The sequence below is a fragment of the Polistes fuscatus genome, unplaced genomic scaffold (assembly GCF_010416935.1).
Source record: "Polistes fuscatus isolate 324 unplaced genomic scaffold, CU_Pfus_HIC Scaffold22, whole genome shotgun sequence".
Lineage (NCBI taxonomy): Eukaryota > Metazoa > Arthropoda > Insecta > Hymenoptera > Vespidae > Polistes > Polistes fuscatus.
The window spans coordinates 1,148,750-1,173,314 of record NW_025113099.1 but is presented as its reverse complement, the minus strand read 5'-3'; the positions used below and the strand labels follow the sequence as shown (position 1 = coordinate 1,173,314).

General features: G+C 30.4%; 1 protein-coding gene and 1 long non-coding RNA gene across 2 annotated transcripts in view; both read right to left on the bottom strand.

Moving 5' to 3' along the window:
* The window catches only part of LOC122517950 (dipeptidase 1), a 71,412-nt gene extending 51,746 nt beyond the window's left edge, over positions 1 to 19,666 (bottom strand). The window contains exon 1 of the mRNA XM_043636584.1: positions 19,404 to 19,666. Within this exon, the coding sequence (XP_043492519.1) occupies positions 19,404 to 19,528 (125 nt within the window). The 5' untranslated portion in view covers positions 19,529 to 19,666. The remainder of the gene's footprint in view (positions 1 to 19,403) is intronic.
* A 1,469-nt stretch (positions 19,667 to 21,135) lies between these two features.
* Positions 21,136 to 23,858, bottom strand: LOC122517999. Its single transcript, XR_006303955.1, has 2 exons — positions 23,709 to 23,858; positions 21,136 to 21,404 (listed from the first exon to the last, which is right to left on the bottom strand). It is a non-coding gene; the product is annotated as an uncharacterized LOC122517999 (long non-coding RNA).
* Between the last annotated feature and the right edge of the window lie 707 nt (positions 23,859 to 24,565).

Here is a 24,565-nt window from a genome sequence, read left to right as displayed (position 1 = left end):
TTATTTTAATAGTATATTTAAGTATACTATTGTAGGATTCGTGAAAAAAATTGGGCCGTTGAGAACTGACTGGAGGACCGGGACTCGAACCCAGTTTTCCGATTTCAGAGAGACTGCACTTTAACCAATTGAGCTATCCAGGGCCCACCGTTCAATCTCCTCACGAATGCCTATTTAAGTGTTTGGTTAGGTGGCGCTCGCATCCCACACTATTAAAACAAACTTGTATATATAAGTCGCGAGTAATAAATTATTTTATATAATATAATAATTATAATAAATTATTAATATTTTATAATTAATTTACATGATACATAATATATTATATTATAAACAATATATTATAAATATTATAATATATGGTATCTAGATGGTTATTAAGGTATATAGATATACATATTAATAATTCATCGGCATGAATTTTACTCACACCGTGAAACTGAATTTTTTAATGTCGTTGTTATTTTAAAAAATCTGACAAAATTTATTAGTACTATCTTTGGGGTTTCTGAAATATCTATAAGCTTACTTTGTTATTTAATAAATACAATAGAAAATAAAAATAGTTATTAAAACATGTCAAAACTCTTACGGTGCCGATGTGTGTAGGGTTAATATATGCCCATAATTATGAAAGTGGTCTAAGTGAAAATTAACAAAAAATAAGTTTATTAGTTATTTCACACCATATTATTATAAACTAAATTTATTCAATGTGTGAAAAATGAACCGTTACATAGTGTTTGTTATTTGAATATTATATAAAATTAATTATTCCAGATATAATCCTTTAAATATCTCCAAACAAGAAATATAAAACTTAAGACTACTTTCATAATTATGGACGTGAAAATTAACAAAAAATAATTTTATTAGTTATTACACACCACATTATTATAAACTAAATTAATTCATTGTGTGAAAAATGAACCGTTACATAGTGTTTGTTATTTGAATATTATATAAAATTAATTATTCCAGATATAATCCTTTAAATATCTCCAAACAAAAATATAAAACTTAAGACTACTTTCATAATTATGGACGTGAAAATTAACAAAAAATAAGTTTATTAGTTATTTCACACCATATTATTATAAACTAAATAAATTCATTGTGTGAAAAATGAACCGTTACATAGTGTTTGTTATTTGAATATTATATAAAATTAATTATTCCAGATATAATCCTTTAAATATCTCCAAACAAGAAATATAAAACTTAAGACTACTTTCATCATTATGGACGTGAAAATTAACAAAAAATAAGTTTATTAGTTACTTCACATCATATTATTATAAACTAAATTAATTCAATGTGTGAAAAATGAACCGTTACATAGTGTTTGTTATTTGAATATTATATAAAATTAATTATTCCAGATATAATCCTTTAAATATCTCGAAACAAGAAATATAAAACTTAAGATTACTTTCATAATTATGGACGTGAAAATTAACAAAAAATAAGTTTATTAGTTATTTCACACCACATTATTATAAACTAAATTAATTCAATGTGTGAAAAATGAACCGTTACATAGTGTTTGTTATTTGAATATTATATAAAATTAATTATTCCAGATATAATCCTTTAAATATCTCCAAACAAGAAATATAAAACTTAAGACTACTTTCATAAATATGGACACATAAGTATTTATATAATAATAACAATACATATTATGGTATCAATAATACATGAAATGCATGTATCATGTGGTCATGACGGTCGCACGAGTCTTGAAAGTTTACGTCGTAGACACGGGGAATCCGTTATTCGGTTCGTGTAACCGCACGAAGCGCATTAGAGAAATTTCCTACGGAATACTTCGGGATTCCCGGGACGGATAATTTGAATAAACCTATGCGGAAGTAACATGCCGGAACTCCAAGTTCTCACCGTACGCTATTGGAGTAGGAAGATCTAATTGAGTGGAAGTATGCCGATGTGAAGTGGCATCAGGTAGGTAGGCGTCCTCTCATCCTCTTCCTCATCCTCCTCATCCTCCTCAACCCCCTCATCCTCCTCCTCATCCTGTTCATCGTTGTCTTCGTCCCTTCTCGTACCAGTCTAGGTTCTTGTCAACTACGTAGGTACACGTCCTGACGCAACGCGATTATATGGCTTCTATAATTATTTCTCTACGTTCCTCCAACGTCTCCTCGTTAGATCCTCTTCTTAACTCCAATCTGATTAATCATTCCCTGACTTCCCCCCGCCATGAATTTCATTCCTTTAAGATTGTTACGTACACAAATTCGTTAATTTACAATACATTTACACATTTATGTTTCATTTTATTTACAAAACACTCGTTGCCTTTATTAACAACATTTGTTGAACTTTTTTTCTTTTTTATGTTAAAAATGTATACAACAAAAAAAAGGGTGTGTTCCCATGTTATTTAATGAGATTTACCAGAGTATTATTAAAACGAAATGTACCTACAATCGTTTACGTTTCGCAAATGTGGAGACGTGTGCTTTTTTAAAGGTTCCACCGAGGTATCCCACAAACATTCTCTTTCATAACGAATTTTCGCTAAAACCAGTCTCCCTCTCTCTCTCTCTCTTTTCTCTCTTTTTCTCTCTCTTTCTGCTGGTATGCGTAAGCGAAACCTATGTACTACGTGCCGTTAGCCAAACAAATCTGACCGGATTCGGAGATGGATCTCTCGGCCGTTTACCGCTTAACCATACTACTACCCGGTAGAATGCACTTTGTATGCGGTACGAGCAGAGTTTAACTTCGAGCAGAATTAGGTAACCAAACGAGCGAACGTGCTTCTCCTATACAACCTCCTCTTCCACCTCTTCCACCCCTAACCCCTACCCCTACTCCGTTTACTCCCGATTTTCCCCTCCCCCTCCCCCGCCCCCACTCCCTCACCCTCTCCCTCTTCCTCCTCATCTTATCCTTCTTGTACAGTTTCTGCCTTTAACTACTATCAAACGTTATCCGTTTATCGAACTAACCGTTCGATACATTTTCGTTTCCTATGATTACTCTTACCCAACTTTCCAACCAACTAGGTCTAACTTATTTTTCTTCTTTTTTCTTTTTCGAATAATTTATATCGGCTTATATCATCGGTTTTATTTTAACTTTAAATTTGTATTGTAATAATCGTTTAAATTTCTTTTGTTTCTAATTATTATATATTAATCGTTTAAATTTCTTTTGTTTCTAATTATTTAATATTAATCGTTTAAATTTCTTTTATTTCTAATTATTAAATATTAATCGTGTTACATTTGTTTTTCAACAAATTATTATTTTTTGTTTTACTCTTGTTTGAGAATTATTTGATTATTAGAATTATTTATTAGGAATTAGGATTATTAGGATATTATTAGGATTATTAGGATTATTTATTATTAGAATTATTTATCTTACCTAACTTTCCAACCAATTAGGTCTAACTCATTTTTCTTCTTTTTTCTTTTTCGAATAATTTATATCGGCTTATATCATCGGTTTTATTTTAACTTTAAACTTGTATTGTAATAATCGTTTAAATTTCTTTTGTTTCTAATTGTTATATATTAATCGTTTAAATTTCTTTTGTTTCTAATTATTAAATATTAATCGTTTAAATTTGTTTTGTTTCTAATTATTAAATATTAATCGTTTAAATTTATTTTGTTTCTAATTATTAAATATTAATCGTTTAAATTTCTTTTGTTTCTAATTATTAAATATTAATCGTTTAAATTTATTTTATTTCAAATTATTAAATATTAATCGTGTTAATTTGTTTTGTTTCAAATTATTAAATATTAATCGTGTTACATTTGTTTTTCAACAAATTATTATTTTTTTGTTTTACTCTTGTTTGAGAATTATTTGATTATTAGAACTATTTATTAGGAATTAGGATTATTAGGATATTATTAGGATTATTAGGATTATTTATTATTAGAATTATTTATCTTACCCAATTTTCTAACCAACTAGGTCTAACTCATTTTTGTTTTTTTTCTTTTTCGAATAATTTATATGGGCTTATATCATCGTTTTTATTTTAACTTTAAATTTGTATTGTAATAATCGTTTAAATTTCTTTTGTTTCTAATTATTAAATATTAATCGTTTAAATTTCTTTTATTTCAAATTATTAAATATTCATCGTGTTAATTTGTTTTGTTTCAAATTATTAAATATTAATCGTGTTACATTTGTTTTTCAACAAATTATGATTTTTTTGTTTTACTCTTGTTTGAGAATTATTTGATTATTAGAATTATTTATTAAGCGGGGATGGATACTTTTTATTTTATATTATTATTAATATTAAATTGAATGAATTGTTTTTTTAAAAAGATTACATTTTGAATAATCAATACATCGTTTTTAATTTAATTTTGAATTTAAATTATAATAAATATGACGAGCATTAGATGATTAACTTTTATTTTAATTATTATTAACTTTAATATTAATTATTAATTTTATTTTAATTATTTAATATTATTTTAATTATTTAATATTTAATTTTAATTATTAAATATTAAGATTATTTGCACGAATTGTTTTTTGATATAAAAAATATTAATAACGTGAATTATATTATGATGAATACGTATTACAGGAGGATCATAATTTTGTGTATAAATTTACTTTTCTTCATTTTTTAAAATACTTTCAATTGGATTTCGTTTATCACCTTTCCGTTAGATATTTTTCTCGACAAATCTCAGATGGTTCGTTTTATTTGTTATCACGTTGAATCTCATCGTAGATTTTTTAACTCCTACTCAATGTCAAGTATCCCTCCCTCTCTCTCTCTCTCTCTCTCTTTTACAAACATGAGTTCAATTTGAAATAGCTATCGGACTACTTACTTAGTTGCTCGCCAAATCCTCTTATCGTAGCTCGAGGATTTCTGTTTGCTAGTTTCTCTCACAAGTTCATGCAACCTGACTGTAACAATAAGTTAAAGGGAACGAGCGAGAACCAACGAGAATGAGAGAGAACGAGAGAAAGAGAGGGCAAGTAGTGTACTTGCATAACTGTTTCGAGGATAAACTCGAAGTTTATGGTCGATCGTTTGTCGTCATCGTAAATCATCGTTGCTCAGTATTACTTTCGTTGATTTGATTCGACGAGTAGGATAATATTTTCCCCCAATTATATGAAATTTCATTTTATTTTACAATTAAATTACTGATAATCAATTTAACGCGAAATATAAAATATAATACGTATACGAGAAAATCATTTGAACGGAAATATTTTCTTCTCAAAATGAAATCGAGCAGCGAATGATACAATTACAATTCATCCTATTTCAAATAAAATCGAATAAAATGTATAATATACTCACAATTCATCCTATTTCAAATAAAATTGAATAAAATGTATAAAATACTTATACAATTCATCTTAATGAAATAAAATAATTTCAGATAAAATAATTCATCCTATTTAAAATAAATACATGTGTACACACATATACACACATATACAGGAATTTATAATTTCGTTTTTAAACCGTTACCTATACTCGTTAGAAGTTTATTTTTGTTTCGAACGATTATCGTAAAATAGTCAGAATTGATCGGTCATCCATCTAATCGAAAATTCGTGCAAACGTAAACGAACTCGTAATATACAAAAATCAACGATTGCTGATACGCCTACGAGTATGGAAGAAAAATGACCAACGTTATATATGTGTGCAATTAGTTTCCAATGTGAAATATTTGAATAATTCTTAATAAACGTGACGTTTACACGAATTTTACTGGGCACTTTTGTACGTCGATATGACGTATGCACGAGTTCACATATACCTACATACATTTATTAATTGTACAAGTTCATGCGCAAAATTATAAAAAGAAAAAAATAAAACACTGAATTTTTTGATTTATTCATTTTTCTAGGCTAGATTTTTGTCACGGTAATTATGCAGCGTTTGTTGCGTTAATTTAATTGGTTAATTATCGATTGCGATTATTATTATAGTTCTTAGGTTTGTAATTTAAAATTGTATTAGATCAAGTAAAAAATTACTAAAAAGAAGAATAGAAGAAAGATACAAAATAAATACTTAATTTTTAAATTAATTTATTTATATTTGTCGGTTAAATTTTGGTGATAGTGATTATGCGATTTGTAATATTGAACGTTTTAATTTCCCTGTTTGTTTCTCGTTTATTCTTATTTCCTATTTTCTTGTTATCATTTCGAGCGAGATAAAAGCATTCGGGATTTTTCTCCAGTCGGCCGTCATTTTCACGAAAGTCGTCATGCAACGATCGTTAACCATCGGCCGTTCGCATTTAGCAATGCATAAAAGTATTCAGTAACATTTGGCCGTCGGCCAGGCTCGTGTTTGCAGCCATCGATAATACGAGACGTTCATAAAAATTCTCTTGCTTATTGGTTGCAGTCACGACAAGTCGATTCTTCTTTCATTTTCATTTTCTCTTTTTTTTTTTCTTTTTTCCTTTACATACTTTCTTTCCTCTATTTCATTTTCCCTTCTTTTTTTCTTCTTCTTCTTCCTTTCTTTTCTTATTCCCCTTTAAGAATAACAAGTTAAATACTACTTGCCTAGTCAAATTTCATCCGGTACGAGAACACTGTCTAAAGAAAAATTCCACTTTTAAACGTTCTTACGTGACCCTCTTTTTCCAACCAACACGAACACTTAACATTCATACAAAATATTATAATATTCATTTTTTTTTTCTAGTTCAATCTAATTATCCAGACTTCTCAATAAACGAAGATTCACGAGTTCCATCAATTTCATGAAATTCTAGTACAACCGTCGCCATTTTCATCGACGCGTGCACACATACACACAAAGCATGTACACGCAAGTATTCCTCGATATTTAGTCCTCAATTTGGAAATATCGATTGACAATTTGGACATTAACGTAACAGGGATTACGATTGATAGATGAGCTTGGTAATCGAATCGTTGATTTGTTACTATATCAACAATATTCCATGATGTAATAATGAGAGAAAAAGGTTTCCAGAAAGAGAGAGAGAGAGATATATATTATTTATTTAGCTTTCTCAGCTATTAATATGCAAATATATATAATATAACAAAATATAACACATAATATATGAAAGATTCGTGAAAAAAATCAGGCCGTTGTAAACTGATTGGACCGGGATTCGAACCCAGATCTTCCGCATTTCGGGCGACTGCACTTTAACCATTGAGCTATCCAGGGCCCACCGTTTAACCTTTTCACGAATGCCTATTTAAGTATTTGGCTTGGAGGTGTTATATATGATATAATATAATAAAATAAAAAATAATCAAATAATCAAATATAATAATATAATAATATCTAATAAAATATAAAATAACATAATGATAATTAATAATCAAATATAATAATATAATAATATCTAATAAAATATAAAATAACATAATGATAATCAAATAATCAAATATTATATAATAATATAATAATATCTAATAAAATATAAAATAACATAATGATAATCAAATAATCAAATATAATAATATAATAATATCTAATAAAATATAAAATAACATAATGATAATTAAATAATCAGATATAATAATATAATATCTAATAAAATATAAAATAACATAATGATAATCAAATAATCAAATATAATAATATAATAATATCTAATAAAATATAAAATAACATAATGATAATCAAATAATCAGATATAATAATATAATATATCTAATAAATATAAAATAACATAATGATAATCAAATAATCAAATATAATAATATAATAATATCTAATAAAATATAAAATAACATAATGATAATCAAATATAAAACCACTAGAAAGTATTACCGCTTAGTATACTTTTTTATTATTCTTTTAAACTGACCAAAATACCCACACCTCTTCACTTTGGTCGGTAACGAGGTATACATTTTGACACCTAAATAAAACATACTCTTTTGATCTACGAAAATGAATCACAATATCTTTTGCTTACCTAAAAAGAAAGAAAGAAAGAGAGAGAGAGGGGGGGAGATTGTCAGCGAATGGGTGATAGGAGTGAGAGAAATTCGACAATGTAATTCGAAAGACGAGTCGTTGAGTTAATCGGTGATACGTATGCAGAGAATGCACCCTGTATCCAAGGGGTGAGATAACTTTAACGTCGATTTCGCCTAAAATGGTGCTGAATTTTCGTCGTTTGCCAAACGACCGGAGCAAAGGGGTAGAAGGCTGGGGTGGGGGGTTGAGAAGAGGATTGGCTTGGAAGAGGGAGAGAGAGAGAGAGAGAGAGAGAGAGGCTGGCTCAGAGTTGTGCGTTGAGAAGGGGTGGTTAATTGGCAAAGCGTGATAAGGTGCCTGGCCTCGATATGTATATGAGTGCTGAATATTCCGTTTGTTGGATGCACTGACGTCACTCCAGATGCAAATGCGACTTCCGTGCACTCTCTTGACTTCTCTTTCTCTATCTCTTTCTCTATCTCATTCTCTTCCTATCTTTCACCTTTTCTGTCTTGATTCAAGCCTATCGTCATTTATACTTGCACAGTGTTACATGGCTAATGATTATGCGGTTGTTTTGTTCATTTGAGACTGATTCATTCTCTTGATTGTACTTATTTTTATAATTGTTTTTATTCGTTATTTGTAATTTGACATTGCGTATTGCAACAAAATTATTAAAATAATAGAATGAAAAATGAGTAATTTAATTTTGGAAGGGTTATATTTTGTAATGATGATTATGAAGTTTGTTTTTTTAATTTGATTGGCTATTATTTCTTGATTGTAATTATTGTAATGTTTTGTTTTTTGATTTGTATCTCAACCAATAGGACTTAAAAGTTTTTTAAACTTTTCGGAAATTTGATAAAGTTTTGACTTCAGAATTTTATAAGGTAAAGTAAAGTAAATTAATAAACAGAAAGATAAAACGAATAATTTATTCGTTCATTTTCTATATTTTCCTAGGCTTGCGTGTAAGAAAGATATTTCATTTTAATCGTAAGAAAAATTACGAAGTTCGTGTGAAGGAAAGCTTAATTAGTTCGTAGGAGTTGTTTATTTTTTTTTTGTTGGTTTCTTAAGAAAACGCTAATGGAATGAACAATAATTAAAAGAGCACTTTTATTTCGGCTCCCTGTGCCATGTACTCACGTTTTATGTTTTAATTCGTGCACTATGAATTCGAAACTTAACTATTTTCGTGGTTATAGCACTCCTGGCTGATTCATAAAACCTAATCCGTGGCATTGCCAGTTTCTAGATTCGCTAAACTTTGTTAGTACCTTCTTGAAGTTAGCTCGCTTTCTACAGAACTAGACGGTACCGACCTTTATCGTATTAACAATGAATATGCGTAGAGAAGATTACGTTCTCTTATGGCAATTTTATTATCCAATTATCGTTTAGAATTGACAACTGACGGTTCGGTTATCAAGAATTAATAATTTTCATATTTCTATCATCTTTCTCTCTCTAAGATTTGTAATTTAATTTATTATTTTAAATTATTCAAAATTTATGAAATAATATATTAATATTTAATAATGTTTATTAAAAGATATGTAGGATTCGTGAAAAAAATCAGGCCGTTGGGACTTGACCGGACCGGGATTCGAACCCGGATCTTCCGCTTTCCGGGCGACTGTAATGCTCTTTACCCATTGAGCTATCCAGGGCCCACCGTCCAATCTTCTTACGAATGCCTACTTAAGTGTTTAGCTTGGAGCTTTAATCAAGTAAAATAGAATAAAATCGTAAGTATCTCTATATGATAATAGTTATTAATGTAATAATTTGATTGTATTAATTTATGATATTTTAAACGTTTTATTTCTTAAGAAAAATAATTTCTTATTCGTCGTTATCAACAAGATATCTCGTTTGTTTGTTTGTTCGCCGGTTAGTTTCAGAAATGTATCGAAAAGTTTGAGAGTCATCCTCCCAGATATTCGACATAATCCGTGGCAGTAGTTTGTTCATTCGTTTCTTCTTCTTCGTTCATTCGTTCGTTCATTCGTTCGTTTGGAAACTTTGAACTTTTGAGTTACGTTCTGTGTAAGAGCTAAGATCTGAGATCCGATTTCGTAGAACGAGGTCGGAATTCCGAGAGGTCGTCGGATTGGTCGCCTCGGCGCCTTCAAGGAACTTCAGCAAATCAAGTTACGCGTTGCTGCTGCATTAACCCCACCGGAAGTTGGTGTCTGTTCCTTCCTAACCCTACATACCAATGTTTCGCAGACCTCCAGACTCGAGAAACGAGCTTCCTCAGCATAGATTCCTATTTACATTTGTGCACGTTGTTCGTCTTAACCACATTCAAGGATCTAACAGCATCCATCCTAGCCACCAAATGCATTCTCTCATTCTATCTCCCTCTCTTCATTTAGAATATTAGTTGGTTCATTCCCAGTTTCGCTAAAGTGTTACGAGACACGACGAAAATTCGAATACCGAATTATTTACGAGTATAGAATTCAGTTTGACAAATAACATGATTAGCAAAATTATGTCACCAATTATCATGCATTGTATATGATATATATATTTATGCTTTTTAATTTTTTTAAATTAACACGTAAACAATTTTAATGAAGAATTATTAAATAATACGAAGTTTATTTCACCTTAAATGAGATTATCGTAAAAGTTATGATTCTAATTAGTTTTTTAATCTCACTTTTTCACGATTAATATTCGAATGGCAAATTATTTTCAAATATACTGTTCAATAATTGCAAATTAATATATATATCTTCACATTAATAGATTTAATACAAAACATAATGATAATTTACGTTTTATATGTTCCAGATTTTTAATGAAATTCATTTTCATAATTCCTGGCACAATTATTCCAAAGCATTAGGGCCAATCCGATATTCTTTCTTCTTGATTCGACTTGAAAGAAAAATCGGTCACTCGGGAGCATCCTTTGCGAATCTCTTTTATTTTCTTTTCTTTTCTTTTCTTATATAATATAATATTTCTCTCTCTATATATATATACTTATTTCAATTTATTTAATGAGATTTCTCAAGGTAGACGATAATGTTGACTAAACTAATGAATGAAAAAGGATAAACAAAAAATTTCTAAGATCATTACGAGCATATTAAATTTTAAAAAGATTTATTCGTTCGATCGAATAGAAAAATTTGTGCAACTAAACAAAAAAATAAAAACAATAAAAAAATGAATCTTTCAAATCACTATACTTAATACTTTGAACTATGTATTATACTAATCGAGGAAATAAATGTTCGATTAACCGAATAAAAGTAATTTTCCGAAATTGTATTTGTATCAAAATTCATTCGGATTAATGTTACTTCGCGTTAAATATTCGAGTTGATAAGTACGTCTCGAGGGTGGTAGCGAGGGTGGTGGTAGTGAGGGTGGTGCTGATGACAGTGGGGGTGGAGGGGGAAGCATACTAGTACGGATACTCACTTGGTAATGGCGAAAGTTAGCCGAAGTCGAAATTTACGTAGCGAAATTTCGGACGTTCTCGTTTCTCGACCAATTTTGAACGAGGTGCGAGAAGCCAAGTGGTATAGGTTGAGAAATAGTAGGGTGGGGGGAGGTGGGAGGAAGAGAAAGACACAATGAAAGAGAATTAAACGAAATATGCAGTTCGTTGAAATCCGATTAGAAACTGCAACAATGAACATCCCACCAACTTAACTTCAATTTAATATTAACATTATTAACAATTATATTTTTCTTTCTTATGTTTTATTTTTATTTTTATTTTCTTGAAAATAATTTGCACCAAACGGTTGAAAGAAATGTAATCACGTTTTCTATTACGAGATAATAAATTTTATTTTTAATTTTAATTTTTTTAAAAATTATTTTTATATAAATAATTTTATTATTTATATAATAATAAAATTTATATAAATAATTTTATTATTTATTATTAAATAAAATTTATATAAATAATAAAATTATTATTTATAATAATTTTATAAAATTTTAATTATTATTTTATTATTATTAATTTTGTAATTTTATAAAATTTAATTTATAATAATATTAATAAAATTTATATAAATAATTTTATTATTTAAAATTAATAAATGCGGTAAGAGAATTTTAGAATAAAATTTCATCAGATTGGTTTCTAGTTGTGTGCAGAAATAGAAATGTAACAACGTGTAAAATATTTATCGATAGTGATTTTCATTTAAACAAAATATATTTGTCCGAATACAAGGAGAGGTACATCGATCTGCTTTTAATTACGTTCGAATAGAGTAATAATTAAAAACTTTCGTTTCGTAAATCGCTTTTAAATGGGGGATGAGGACACTCGATAAATCGATAGAAATTGTTTGAATGTTTCGAGGTAATCCAGTTCGTTTCAAAGAGAAGAAAGATCGTATCTCATTTGTACATATATATCTACCTATATATAAATATATATATATTATCTGTAGGTATATATACACACACATACATGATGAGTATCTATGTGTATGTACTTTGGAGAGTCGTCTCTCAGGAAAACAATTCAAACTCAGACTCGACGTCCTGTCCAAATAGTGTACTATTTCGATGAACCAACCAGAACCAAGGAGAATTTTCATGAAACACGTATACACACACACACATACACATTCTCTCTCGCAAACTTGAAAAAAGAACATGGTAAGGAGACAGCATCTTGTAACGCAACGTTATTTTCTCAGATTTTTTTTTTTCTTAGCTCAGATTATTATTATAAAGAACGTTATTATAATATAATAATAAATTAATATTTATATATTATAATATTATATTATTATTATTATTAGTATTATTATTATATTATTATATTATATATAATAATATTAATATTATAATAAAATAAGGAGAGAATATATTCATTTTATTCGAACGAATTTGATGATATTACTTTTGGTTTAAAGTTATGTATTAAATTGTATTCAATGTTTATTTTATTTTTTCATAATAATTTTACTCGCATGCTATTTTTTTTCATTATATTTTGTATATAATTGAATAAAATAGTATAAAAAAAAAGAATTGTGCATGTAAAAGCTGATATAAAGAAAGAAAACTATTTGGACGATTTTATATGTATGTATATGTATATATGTACATGTTTCATGAAATGTTTATCTTTATATATTGGATTATGTAAATAAAAATCGCAGGATTCCGTGAGTTTTGTCGTTTCTTTATGTATTCATCCTATCACGAATACTTTCCTTTATATGGAATCTATAAATGTATTTATAGAAAATATCTATATGTATATGTATATATGAAACATGTACATATATACATACACATACGTATACATGTATGAATGTCGAGCCGATTTTCACGATGGTTTTTCTCTTTTTATTAACACTCGAACGAATTTTGATTTAATCGGTATATCTCTTGATCAATCCAATTATCTTTTCACTCTCACCTTCTTTTTGATTTTCATATTTTTACTTTGTTCATTTATTAGTAAGCTGAAATTTTGTAAAGATCCGAAAAATTTTAGAAAAAAGAAAAAGATTTTCATGTGTCGCGTATATCATTCGGGCTTTATTATTATTATTTATTTATTATTTATTATAATTATTATTTATAATTTAGCCGTTTATTTTGAAAGTGGCCTAACTCCATTTTTCATTTTTTTCCGGTTACCCACGGTAACATGTACAGATTCAAATTATCTATCAATAAAGCATTTAAGATTTTTTATATTCCGAGTAAATACGGTCATTCTGGACACATAAGTTTTCAGAGTTAGTTGAATCACTGAACCGTTTATTTTGAAAGTGGCCTAACTCCATTAGGAGTAGAGATTTTGGTGTGATAGAAATGGCATTAAAAAAAATAATTTACTGTTTGCCCCCGAGAGTATTACAATATTATCAAAAAGTGTCGGAAAGGTAATAACTTTATTGTACATGAAATGAGACAAGAAGATTTTGTATCAACAAAATTATTAGAAGACGCAATTTTTAAAAGGGTAAAGAATTCTAACGGAGAACCAATAAACTGGTTAAAAATATGTTGGATGCGTTTTGTCAAAAATGAATAAGATTTTCTATAAGACATCAATGAATGAGAACGAAAATTTGAAAGTCCTGAATTAATACCACGTCGGGGTAGACCAAGAAAGTTCGAAAATATTGTATTGACACCATTGTATAAAAATATAAGACAAATTACAACCGCAAAATTCAAGGACATAATTGACTTATTACGATATATACCACCGAAACATCATGATTTCTTTAAATCCCTTTCACATACACAAAATGTAGATGAGTAGAAAATTGTTTTGTAATTTATGTTTGTAAAAAATATTTTGAATCGCATAATTTATGTTTTTAAAGTGTTATAAAGATATGTAAAATAAAATAAGTATTGTTTTTTCGCAATTTGAAGCATCTTAAATTATGTTGAATGGACTTCGGTTCCTTCAAATTTTATAACGAATCTGGTTGTTAATTTTGAAAGTGGCCTAACTCCATTCTTGGTAAGAAAACGCATATTATTCACTTAATAATTGCCATAATTTTAATAGGAACTGTAAATTGAACACCTTTAGATACACTTAAGCAACATAACTCATTGTTATTCTTTACGTATATTTTTAATTGCATTGAAACGCAAACCTTTAAATATCTCAATTTAAGGTTATATGGAGTTAGGCCACTTTCAAAATAAACGGCTCAATTATTATATGACTATTATATATATATATATATATAATTATAATATATATAATTATATATATATATAATTAAATATATTATATATTATTTATAATAATTATTTATAATATATTATTTTATTAATAAAAAACGATAAGAATGAGTTTATACGAAAGTGAGCACATTTTATGACACGGAATGATCGTTCGTTTTCTTATGCTCACTGTTTTATTCTCCAAAAAAAAGGAACGGTGAAGATGACGATGTTTCTTACTTCTTATGTCAGAGAATAAAAAATAATAAAAAAAAATAAAAAATAGAGAAAGAGAGAGAAGTGCTAGGAACTTCTGTGACTAACATAAGTGGAAGAAGCTGTGCACGATGGACTTGTTGCTTTAAAAGGTTCATCTCGAAAACTACGACGACGACGACGATGATACGAATGAGAAAACGAAAAAGAAGTAGACAGGAAAACGTGCGATTTTGAAATTTAACCCTTTGGGGGAGGTCTTGCAATTTTCATAGATTTACTCTACCCTTAGATTACAACTTTGATCCCTTTCCCCCTAATTTAAAAACGTACTCGCAAAACATTTCAAAATTAAAACGTTTCTCCTGTTCCCGTATCGATCATTTTCTAGCGAACTGGATCGCAGAATATTTCTTTTCTTTTCTATTCCTTTTTATTTTTCCTTTTCTTTCTTTACGTTCAGAAATATTGCAAGCTCAATCTTGGAGATACTTCAACGAATCTAAAAATTCTTTTCGAGAAGATGAGAAACGAGTTGACGGATATCGAAACTCTGATTCTCACTCACTCACTCACTCACTCACTCACTCACTCACTATATTTCTTTCTCTATCTCTTTCTTTTTCACTCTCTTATATATTTCTCACAAATACCACCCTATCTCTCTCTCTCTCTCTCTCTCTATCTCTCTCTGTCTCTTTCTCTAGAATATCTTTTACGAACAAGTTGCGAGATACGAGTAGAGAACTCTTTCAAGCCCACTTCCCTTTTACTTGATCCTACCTACCCTTTTTCCCCTCGACAAAGTTCTCGTTTCAGTGATCTCCCCCTTCGAAACGAAGGACACAGTAATTAAATATTTCTGGTCGGTATAATGAATGTCACGAGAAATAGTTGCATACCGATGTTACTTAATTAAACTTTTGCTTTAAATGTTATTATCTTTTGAAAGAAAAATAAAACGATAGTAAGATTGAAAAAATAAAATTCATTTGCCAGATAATTTTTCACTCATCATCTTCTTTTTCTTCTTCTTCTTATTATTATTATTATTATTTTTCTTTTCAACATTTTTCAAAGTATTCTCAAAGTATTCTCAAAGTAGTCGTTGAAACATTTTTCACGTGAATTTCTTTTCTTCATAATTTTCATTGAACCTTTCACGTTACGCAAATACCTTTACATACATACACACACACAACATACATAAACGTGTGTACGTGTGTTTGAAATTCTTAGTTAAGAGAAACTAGAGCAGATTATGTTTTCCATGCAGACTATAATATACGATAGTAGAAACTAGAAGAAGCATGTATCGTAGTTCTGGTAATCTTTGCATATATAATCCTCAAATTTCTCTCTTTCTCATTTCGGAATTCGAAAGGAAGGGATGAGGTGGAAGAAAAGGTAGAGGAACTTTTCGAAAGTACGATTTAAGGAAACAACCAAACGTTCTTTTCCTACACCTATAGTGTACGGTGTTTCAGTTTTGTGGTTTTAACCTAAGCACGCGATAACTTGATTTTTTCCCGATTTATCCAAGAATGCTGTATTAAAGCGGATGTATAAACACACACACACACATACATATATTTACTGGTATCTACGTGCACAATACAAACTGACACACATATATATGTAATATGTAAGTGTATATGTTACATGAAGAATTGTCGTTTATAAGAAAGAAGGGAAACTGGTCGTTGCAGTCATGCGATCAACTTCGAATAGAAAAAAGAGCACAAAACTGTAAAGAGCATTATTCGTCAAGGGACAATAGGCTTTACGAGGGTTTTTATTCGTTATCAGGGTTGCTAACGAGTGAGTTTCTTGGTTAAATCGTTCGTGTTTCTTCACGCCGAATATTTTCTTCTTTATCAACACTCTTTGCAAAATCCTTTTTTATTTTTTCCCCGAAAGAAAACAGAATACACTGGATACTTGAACGTAAATGTAAAACGTGTAAGTACGATAATGTTTCTCGATAAATATACGAGCCGTTTATTTTGGAAGTGGCCTAACTTCGTTTAACCTTAAATTGAGATATTTAAAGGTTTGCGTTTCGATGCAATTAAAAATATACGTAAAGAAGAACAATGAGTTATGTTGACTTAAGTGTATCCGAAGGTGTTCAATTTACAGTTCCCATTAAAATAATGGCAATTATTAAGTGAATAATATGCGTTTTTTTAGCAAGAATGGAATTAGGCCACTTTCAAAATAATGTGTATGTGTAATATATGCGTGAACGTGTGTGTTTGTGTGTGTGTGTGTGTAAAACATGTGTGGTAACGAGTGGAAGAGACGATCACGAAGAAAGAGTGCAATTTGCAACGACAAAGTACAAAGACTCTCTCGTCTGCTTCCTGATACGATAACCTATTTGGCCGATATACACGCACACACACACACATAAATATACATAGAAAAATACATCTATAAGAATGGAGAATACGTATACGTTTAAGAGAACAATCACACAAACGCGATACGAAAGAAGAAAGGCACGCAAGGTTGTTCCAGACAGGAGAACCGGAAATTCGTATCTGACCTCCCTTGCACACCCTTGCACACCCTTTCTTTCTTTCTTTCTTTCTTTCTTATGTCTCTATATTCTCTCATTCGACTTTTTTCTTACTTTTTTTCTTTTCTTTCTCTCTTCTCTTATTCCTTCACATTTGAGTTAGCCGAGAAACTGGAGACTGAAGGATCAAACAGCCACGGGCTACTCTCGAGTAAATTCTACTATCTTTTCTCAGTGCTTTCTCTGTCTTTTCTTCACCTTTCTCTTTCTCTCTCTCTCTTTCTTTCTTCCTCTTTCCCTCTCTCTTTCTCTCTTTTTATTTCTCTTTATCCATTTTTATTTTTCTTTTTTTTTTTTTTTTTTTTTTTTTTTTCTCATTTCGATGTCCGCGTTCCTTCGTTTATTTTATTTCACTTCTTTCTTTCTTTCTTTTTTCTTTTTTCTTTTTTTTTTTTTTTATAACTTCTTCTCGCTTCTCCATTACCGTCTTTTCTTTTTCACAACCCCTCGCGAAACTTTCTCATTATCTGTATGAGAATGCACTAAGCTCCAGAAGCGTCCAATTAAATTGCACCTTTTTTATCTTCTCGGATAAATAAACGGGACAGAGATATACGGTGAAAGGGAAAGAGATGGATAAAGAGAGAAAGTGATGAGCTTCCTGATGTCTACCAATAAAAACTACTCGTATTAATATTTTCCTTTTTCTTTTTCATTTTTTTCTTTCTTCGTTTCTTAACCATCCGCACAAAAATTTTATATCTTATGCACTTTCGAAATATAAAGATCGTATTTAATCATCTATGCGATATCATTCTATGTTGTAGAATTTTATTTATTTTACGTTTATTCAAATACAATGATCGTAGTATTAAATCATCTAAATGAAATCATTATTATATTCTAGTAGTTTAATTATAAAAAAGATCATAATATAATTAGGTAGGTGAAACATGTTTTTTATTGTAGCATCTTATGATCGTTCGAATACAAGAAGATCATAGTAATTATTAATCATCTAAATGAAATTATTATTATATTCTACAATTTTAATTATAAAAAGATCATAGTGTAATCACACTTAGTTAAAACATGTTTTTTATTGTAACATTTTATGAACGTTCGAATACAAGAAGATCATAGTAATTATTAGATGATTAAATATAAAATAAATATAAGATAAATAAAAGAGTAATTATTGATCATCTAAGTGAAATCATTATTATATTCTAGTAGTTTAATTATAAAAAAGATCATAATATAATCACCTAGGTAAAACATGTTTTTATTGTAGCATCTTATGATTGTTCGAATACAAGAAGATCATAGTAATTATTAGATGATTAAATATAAGATTAATTACTGATCATCTAAATAAAATCATTATTATATTCTACAATTTTAATTATAAAAAAGATCATAATATAATCACACCTAGTTAAAACATGTTTTTATTGTAGCATCTTATGATTGTTCGAATACAAAGATCGTAGTATTAAATCACCTAAATGAAATCATTATTATATTCTACAATTTTAATTATAAAAAAGATCATAATATAATCACCTAGTTAAAACATGTTTTTGATTGTAGCATCTTATGATTGTTCGAATACAAGAAGATCATAGTAATTATTAGATGATTAAATATAAGAGTAATTACTGATCATCTAAATAAAATCATTATTATATTCTACAATTTTAATTATAAAAAAGATCATAATATAATCACACCTAGTTAAAACATGTTTTTATTGTAGCATCTTATGATTGTTCGAATACAAAGATCGTAGTATTAAATCACCTAAATGAAATCATTATTATATTCTACAATTTTAATTATAAAAAAGATTATAATATAATCACCTAATTAAAACATGTTTTTGATTGTAGCATCTTATGATCGTTTGAATACAAGATCATAGTAATAATTAGATGATTAAATATAAGATAAATATGAGATGATAAAGATTAATGATATCGAACTTACCCGTCGATTAGGGGAACCTCCCTGAGTATCTTTCGAGCGGTTGCAAGCCGATCTACAGTGTGAGCTGCGAGTAGGATCCTCGTCAGGAGCTGACCCAGAACCATCACGCCCACCACCATCCTCATCCTCCTCCTCGCTGGACCCACAGTCCGTCCTTATTAAAGTCCTCATGCCATCACCGTCGACTTTCCAACTCCTCTCCCTCTCCCCTCCTCCACCACTTCCCCTTCTTCTTCCTCTTCCTCTTCCAGGATTCGTATACAAATTTTATGATCCACCTTGCGTTACACTTTCCTCTCTCTCTCTCTTTTCTTTTCTTCTTTTACAAACAAAAATAAACAAAACAAATAAATTAATCACTGATTATACAAATTATTCATCGAAAAACGTATATTTTTCTCTTCTTACACTTTCCCTTTTTAGTTCAAAAATATTTTCCAAACGAAAAAACAAAAACAAATCACAGATCATAAAATCATAAACAGAAACCACAAAATGTTAAATTATTCTATTTGAAAACACTTTAAACGGTTCTTTCTTTCGATTATGTTATTCAATTGTTTCATCGATTTGTCAGATATTTCAAAAATAAAACAACAAATCACCATGTCATGAAATTACTTTCGAAGAAACGTATTACTTATTCGTAACGACTGTTTTGAACACTCCATCGAATCGTTCGAACAACTTCCTCTACGATTATTCTCTTATTTTCTAACCCAATTCGAAGATAACAAGATTCAAAGATCAACGTTGGCCCATTATTCTGGTGTCCTCTTTATCTTCTAGGCATTCGTCTTCCCACGTATATCCGGAAAACGCTCTCCTCGATTTCTCACTTCCAACACCCACAGGACTACTTTTTCTACCGTCACGGTTGATTCGTCGATGTACTTTCCCGTAACTTTTTCCTTTTTTTTTTCTTTTTATTTCTATCCCCCGATTCACCCTCAAAAAGGATTAACCTTAGAAAATCATCCTTCCCTTTCCCAATTCCTGTTCCTCTTCTTCTTCTTCTTCTTCTTCTTCTTTGTCGACACTTACCCTTTATCTTTTTCCTTTTCCTTTTTAACTTCTATCTCTTTCTTTCTCTATGCTTCTAGAAATTCCCCTATCGAACTTTCCTTCGAAAGATTTATTTCGATACTGCGATCCAATATCTTCGTTCCTCTCCTCTCCAATCCAAACCAAACCAAACCAAAGCAAGCACCGTTATCTCGCGGTCCACTTTCGAGGATTATTCTACTCCTCGCATATCCTACTCCATCTCATCTTTATCTTTCCCGTTTTTCTTTACCCTTTCGAATGCACAATTCGAAAGATTCGCGGAGAGACTGAAAGGAATCCTTAATTTGCATCTTCTTATAGAATCTCAAAGAAGATTTCGTCCTCAAAATCTACTGGATTTTATACTTTTCTCTTTTTCTTTCTCTTTCTATTCTTTTTTTATATTTGTGAATACACACACATATGTAAACCCGAAGGAAACTTTAATTATTGCCGAAAATTATGGAATTCTTCGAATAAATCGAATTTTTTCGTCAAATTTTCGTCAATTTTCTTCATTTTGCTCACTTCATCGTATTTATCATCTTTTTATTCTTCTTCTTCTTTTTTTTTTACTTTTTCACAGATAGATTTACAGATATGAATAATTAATGCGTTTGAAAAATGTCAAGAGGAGAAAAAAAATGTGATATATATCCTCTCTCTCCCTTTTATTATTCTTCCATTTTCTCAGAACGTGTCGGTTCTCTCGTTCCGGGGTTTTTACGACGTTTAATATTCCGTATCATCTTCGGTATCCGTTGATTGTCAATTCGCGACCGGAGATCGATCCTGGTGGTATCGTAGATACATTTACGTAAACATATATTAGTAGAAATTCTACACTCGATTATTCGATATTTCGCGATTAATTACGTATAGGAGGATTAGACGACAATGTCATTCTATGATTTTTTCCAAGACGTCGACTCAAATAAATTACTTTTTTATCCCCTGTTAACACACAACAAAAAAACACACAATTTTTCCTATACAAATTTCAACATTCTTAACAATTACATTAAGAATGTATGAATTCATTGATTCATTCATTAACATTCTTAAATTACTTTTTTATCCCCTGTTAAAACACAAAAAAAACTCACACAATTTTTCCTATATCAATTTCAATATTCTTAACATGCCAAACAATTCTATCGTCAAATTTACGATATAAAAATAAGAAAGTAAGAAAATATAAAACACGAACATTTGAAATATGTTTAAAAAATAATACGAGGAAAACATCTGTTTTGCGTTAAATAAAAACTGCAAAATTAAATGGAGAGGAAAATGAAAAAAAAGGCTGACAGAATTACTCGTAGTCGTTGTCATTTTGTCTGGCGAGACGGTAATAAGTTTTCCCTCGGTGGCTAATTAATAATTAGTGTGTTACGTTTTCGTTTCCCTTTTTCGTATAATAGAAAGAGAGAAAGTGAGATAGAGATAGAGTTAGATAGGGAAGGGTTGATGGTAAAGGGTGAGAAGACAATGAATCGGCAGTTCGTGAGCCCAGGCGAGAATTTAATGTCACCCAACGACTAATGAGTTAGCCTGTTCATAATTATGAATGAACGTGGGCTTGGTTCGGGCGTCTAGTTACCACCATGATACACAGGTATTTATCTACGTGCCGATGATTAATTAACGCTAACGACGTTAACGATCATCATCGGCTACTGTCAATGGTGGTAGTGGTGGTGGTGGTGGTGGGGGGTTCTCAATTCCATCAAAACTAACGCAAGGGATTTGAACGAGCTCCGAACGTTGCTCATATCATTCAACCATCTCTAGCATCATTCATTCATTCATTGATTCATTCATTTATCCGTCACTTAACGTTCATCACTCGATATTCCTAATTTGACGTCTCTAAACCTATCATCTCTCTCTGTCTCTCTCTTTCTCGTGCCATTTTCGAGTATAATTGAGTACTTTAAGCGAACGTACTTCAACACGTCGTCAGCCACTTTACCGCGCGAAACGCGAACCGTCGTTGGCCCTTCCGAACTATAGGGTTCCTACCTTCGATCGTGTCATCGATGTGTCAGTATCGGCAAATTAATTGACCACCCTTCGATATGAGGGAGATTGAGAATTTCCCGGACAATTTTCCGATACGAAAGTAACGTTTCGCGGATTGAATATTTCTCGGTTTAGGTTAAATAGTCTCTCGAGTGTTTTCGTATGAGATTTTTGTTGTCGTTGTTGGACAAATTTTTGTTTATGTTAAAAGTAAATTATATTTTATTAGTAATAGTCTGAGGTGTCAAGCCGATTGAGTATTTTTCGGGTTAAGTTAAATAGTCTCTCGAATATTTTCGTATGACATTTTTGTTGTTGTTGTTAGACAAATTTTTGTTTATGTTAAAAGTAAATTATATTTTATTGGTAATAGTCTGAGGTGTCCAGCGGATTGAGTATTTTTCGGGTTAGGTTAAATAGTCTCTCGAATATTTTCGTATGAGATTTTTGTTGTTGGAAAATTTTGCTTTCTATTCTGTTTCTGTTAAAATTAAATTATATTTTATTGGTAATAATTTGAGATGTCGAAAGAAAAAATTGTTAAACGAAGGTGTGTCGTGAGTTCGGTGGTGGTTGACGAGCAAACGTGGATGGTGTATCTTCGAAGTTGTAGATGAACGTGCTTTTAAGCGTTTACAAAAAAGCTTTTTCCACGTAGTCGGGATAAAAGTAAAATGTAAGAAGAAAAAGAATAAGAAGAAGAAGAAGAAGAAGAAGAAGAAGAAGAAGAAGAAGAATAACCAGAGCTTCGGAAGAGATCGTGCGCTACTTCCGCGAGAGTTTACCAAGGAAGGACGAACTTTCCGTTCGTAGAAACTTTACTGTTCGTGGAAAACTTCTCTGGTATCGTCGTAGACCGGGCGACGATGGAACGTAGTCGAGTGAGCGAGATAAGAAAGGAAGAGAAAGTACGAACGAAGGAAGGAAGGAAGGAAGGAAGGAAGGAAAGGTGATAAGAAAGTAACAACAACGAAAAAAGAATAATAACAAAAATCTAAGAAATAAACAAATGATTTCAAACGAACACGTAAAAGACACGAGACTATCCTTCTTCCCCTTGTAATTTTTCTCTATTTAAACACTCTCTGTAATCTTTTCAAACTTTCCCTATCTGTATATTTATTATTATTATTACTTAACCAACAAAAATATATATATTTATTATCAAACATTTTAATTTAATTTTTTTTTTTTTTCGAAAGGAAAACAATACGTCAGAATAATATTTCGCACCTGTTTCACATATTTTTTCTTCCGGTTTGTTAATGTTACGATTTATCGAAGATCTAACGGGGTGTATTTTTTTTTTGAAATCTAACGTAGACGCACGTTCGGTCAAATCCGTTGTACGCGGTCCGGAGTTGAAGGCCCGACTGACGAAATTGTAGGTAGAAACTGTGGAAGAACGAGGGCGCAAGCGCTTCACCACTTCTCGTAGCAGCGATCTTCCTCTATCCCACCTCTCTTCGTCTCTTCCTGTTCGACCACTCTTTTCCTTATTTCCTCTTTCCCTCACCCTCATCTTGATCCTATTTCTCTCTCTTTCTCTCTCTCTTTTGCTACATATCTGTTTGTTTTCCTCTCTTTCTCTCTCTCTTTCTCTCGCATGCACACACACATATACACACGTTCTCTCTCTTTTTAACACACAGAATCCTTCTTCTTCTTCTTCTTCTTCTTCTTCTTTCTTGAACCGTCTAACCGAGACTTCTTTTTCGTTAGACACTCTCCCTACGTGTCCACAGGGCACCACGCTGCACCCTACGGCACGAAACCAAGCCGAAAGGTACGAGTACGTTTTTTAAACTTCCTCGACTACTCCTCAGTATAATTCAGGAAGGAATACAGGAAGACTGAGTAAAGTGACTACGAGCTTCTCTCAGTATCATGGTAAAAAATGAGAATTTTGATTTGTTTTCTTTTTTTTTTTCTTTTTCTCCATCTCGTGAAAATACTCCACCAAAGAATTTTCTGATCTGTGAATTAATTTTTTACTTTTTCTTTTTTCTTATTTTTGGTTTTTTTATTTGTCGTTATGTAGGATTCGTGAAAAAAATTTAACTGGACCGGGATTCGAACCCGGATTTGTT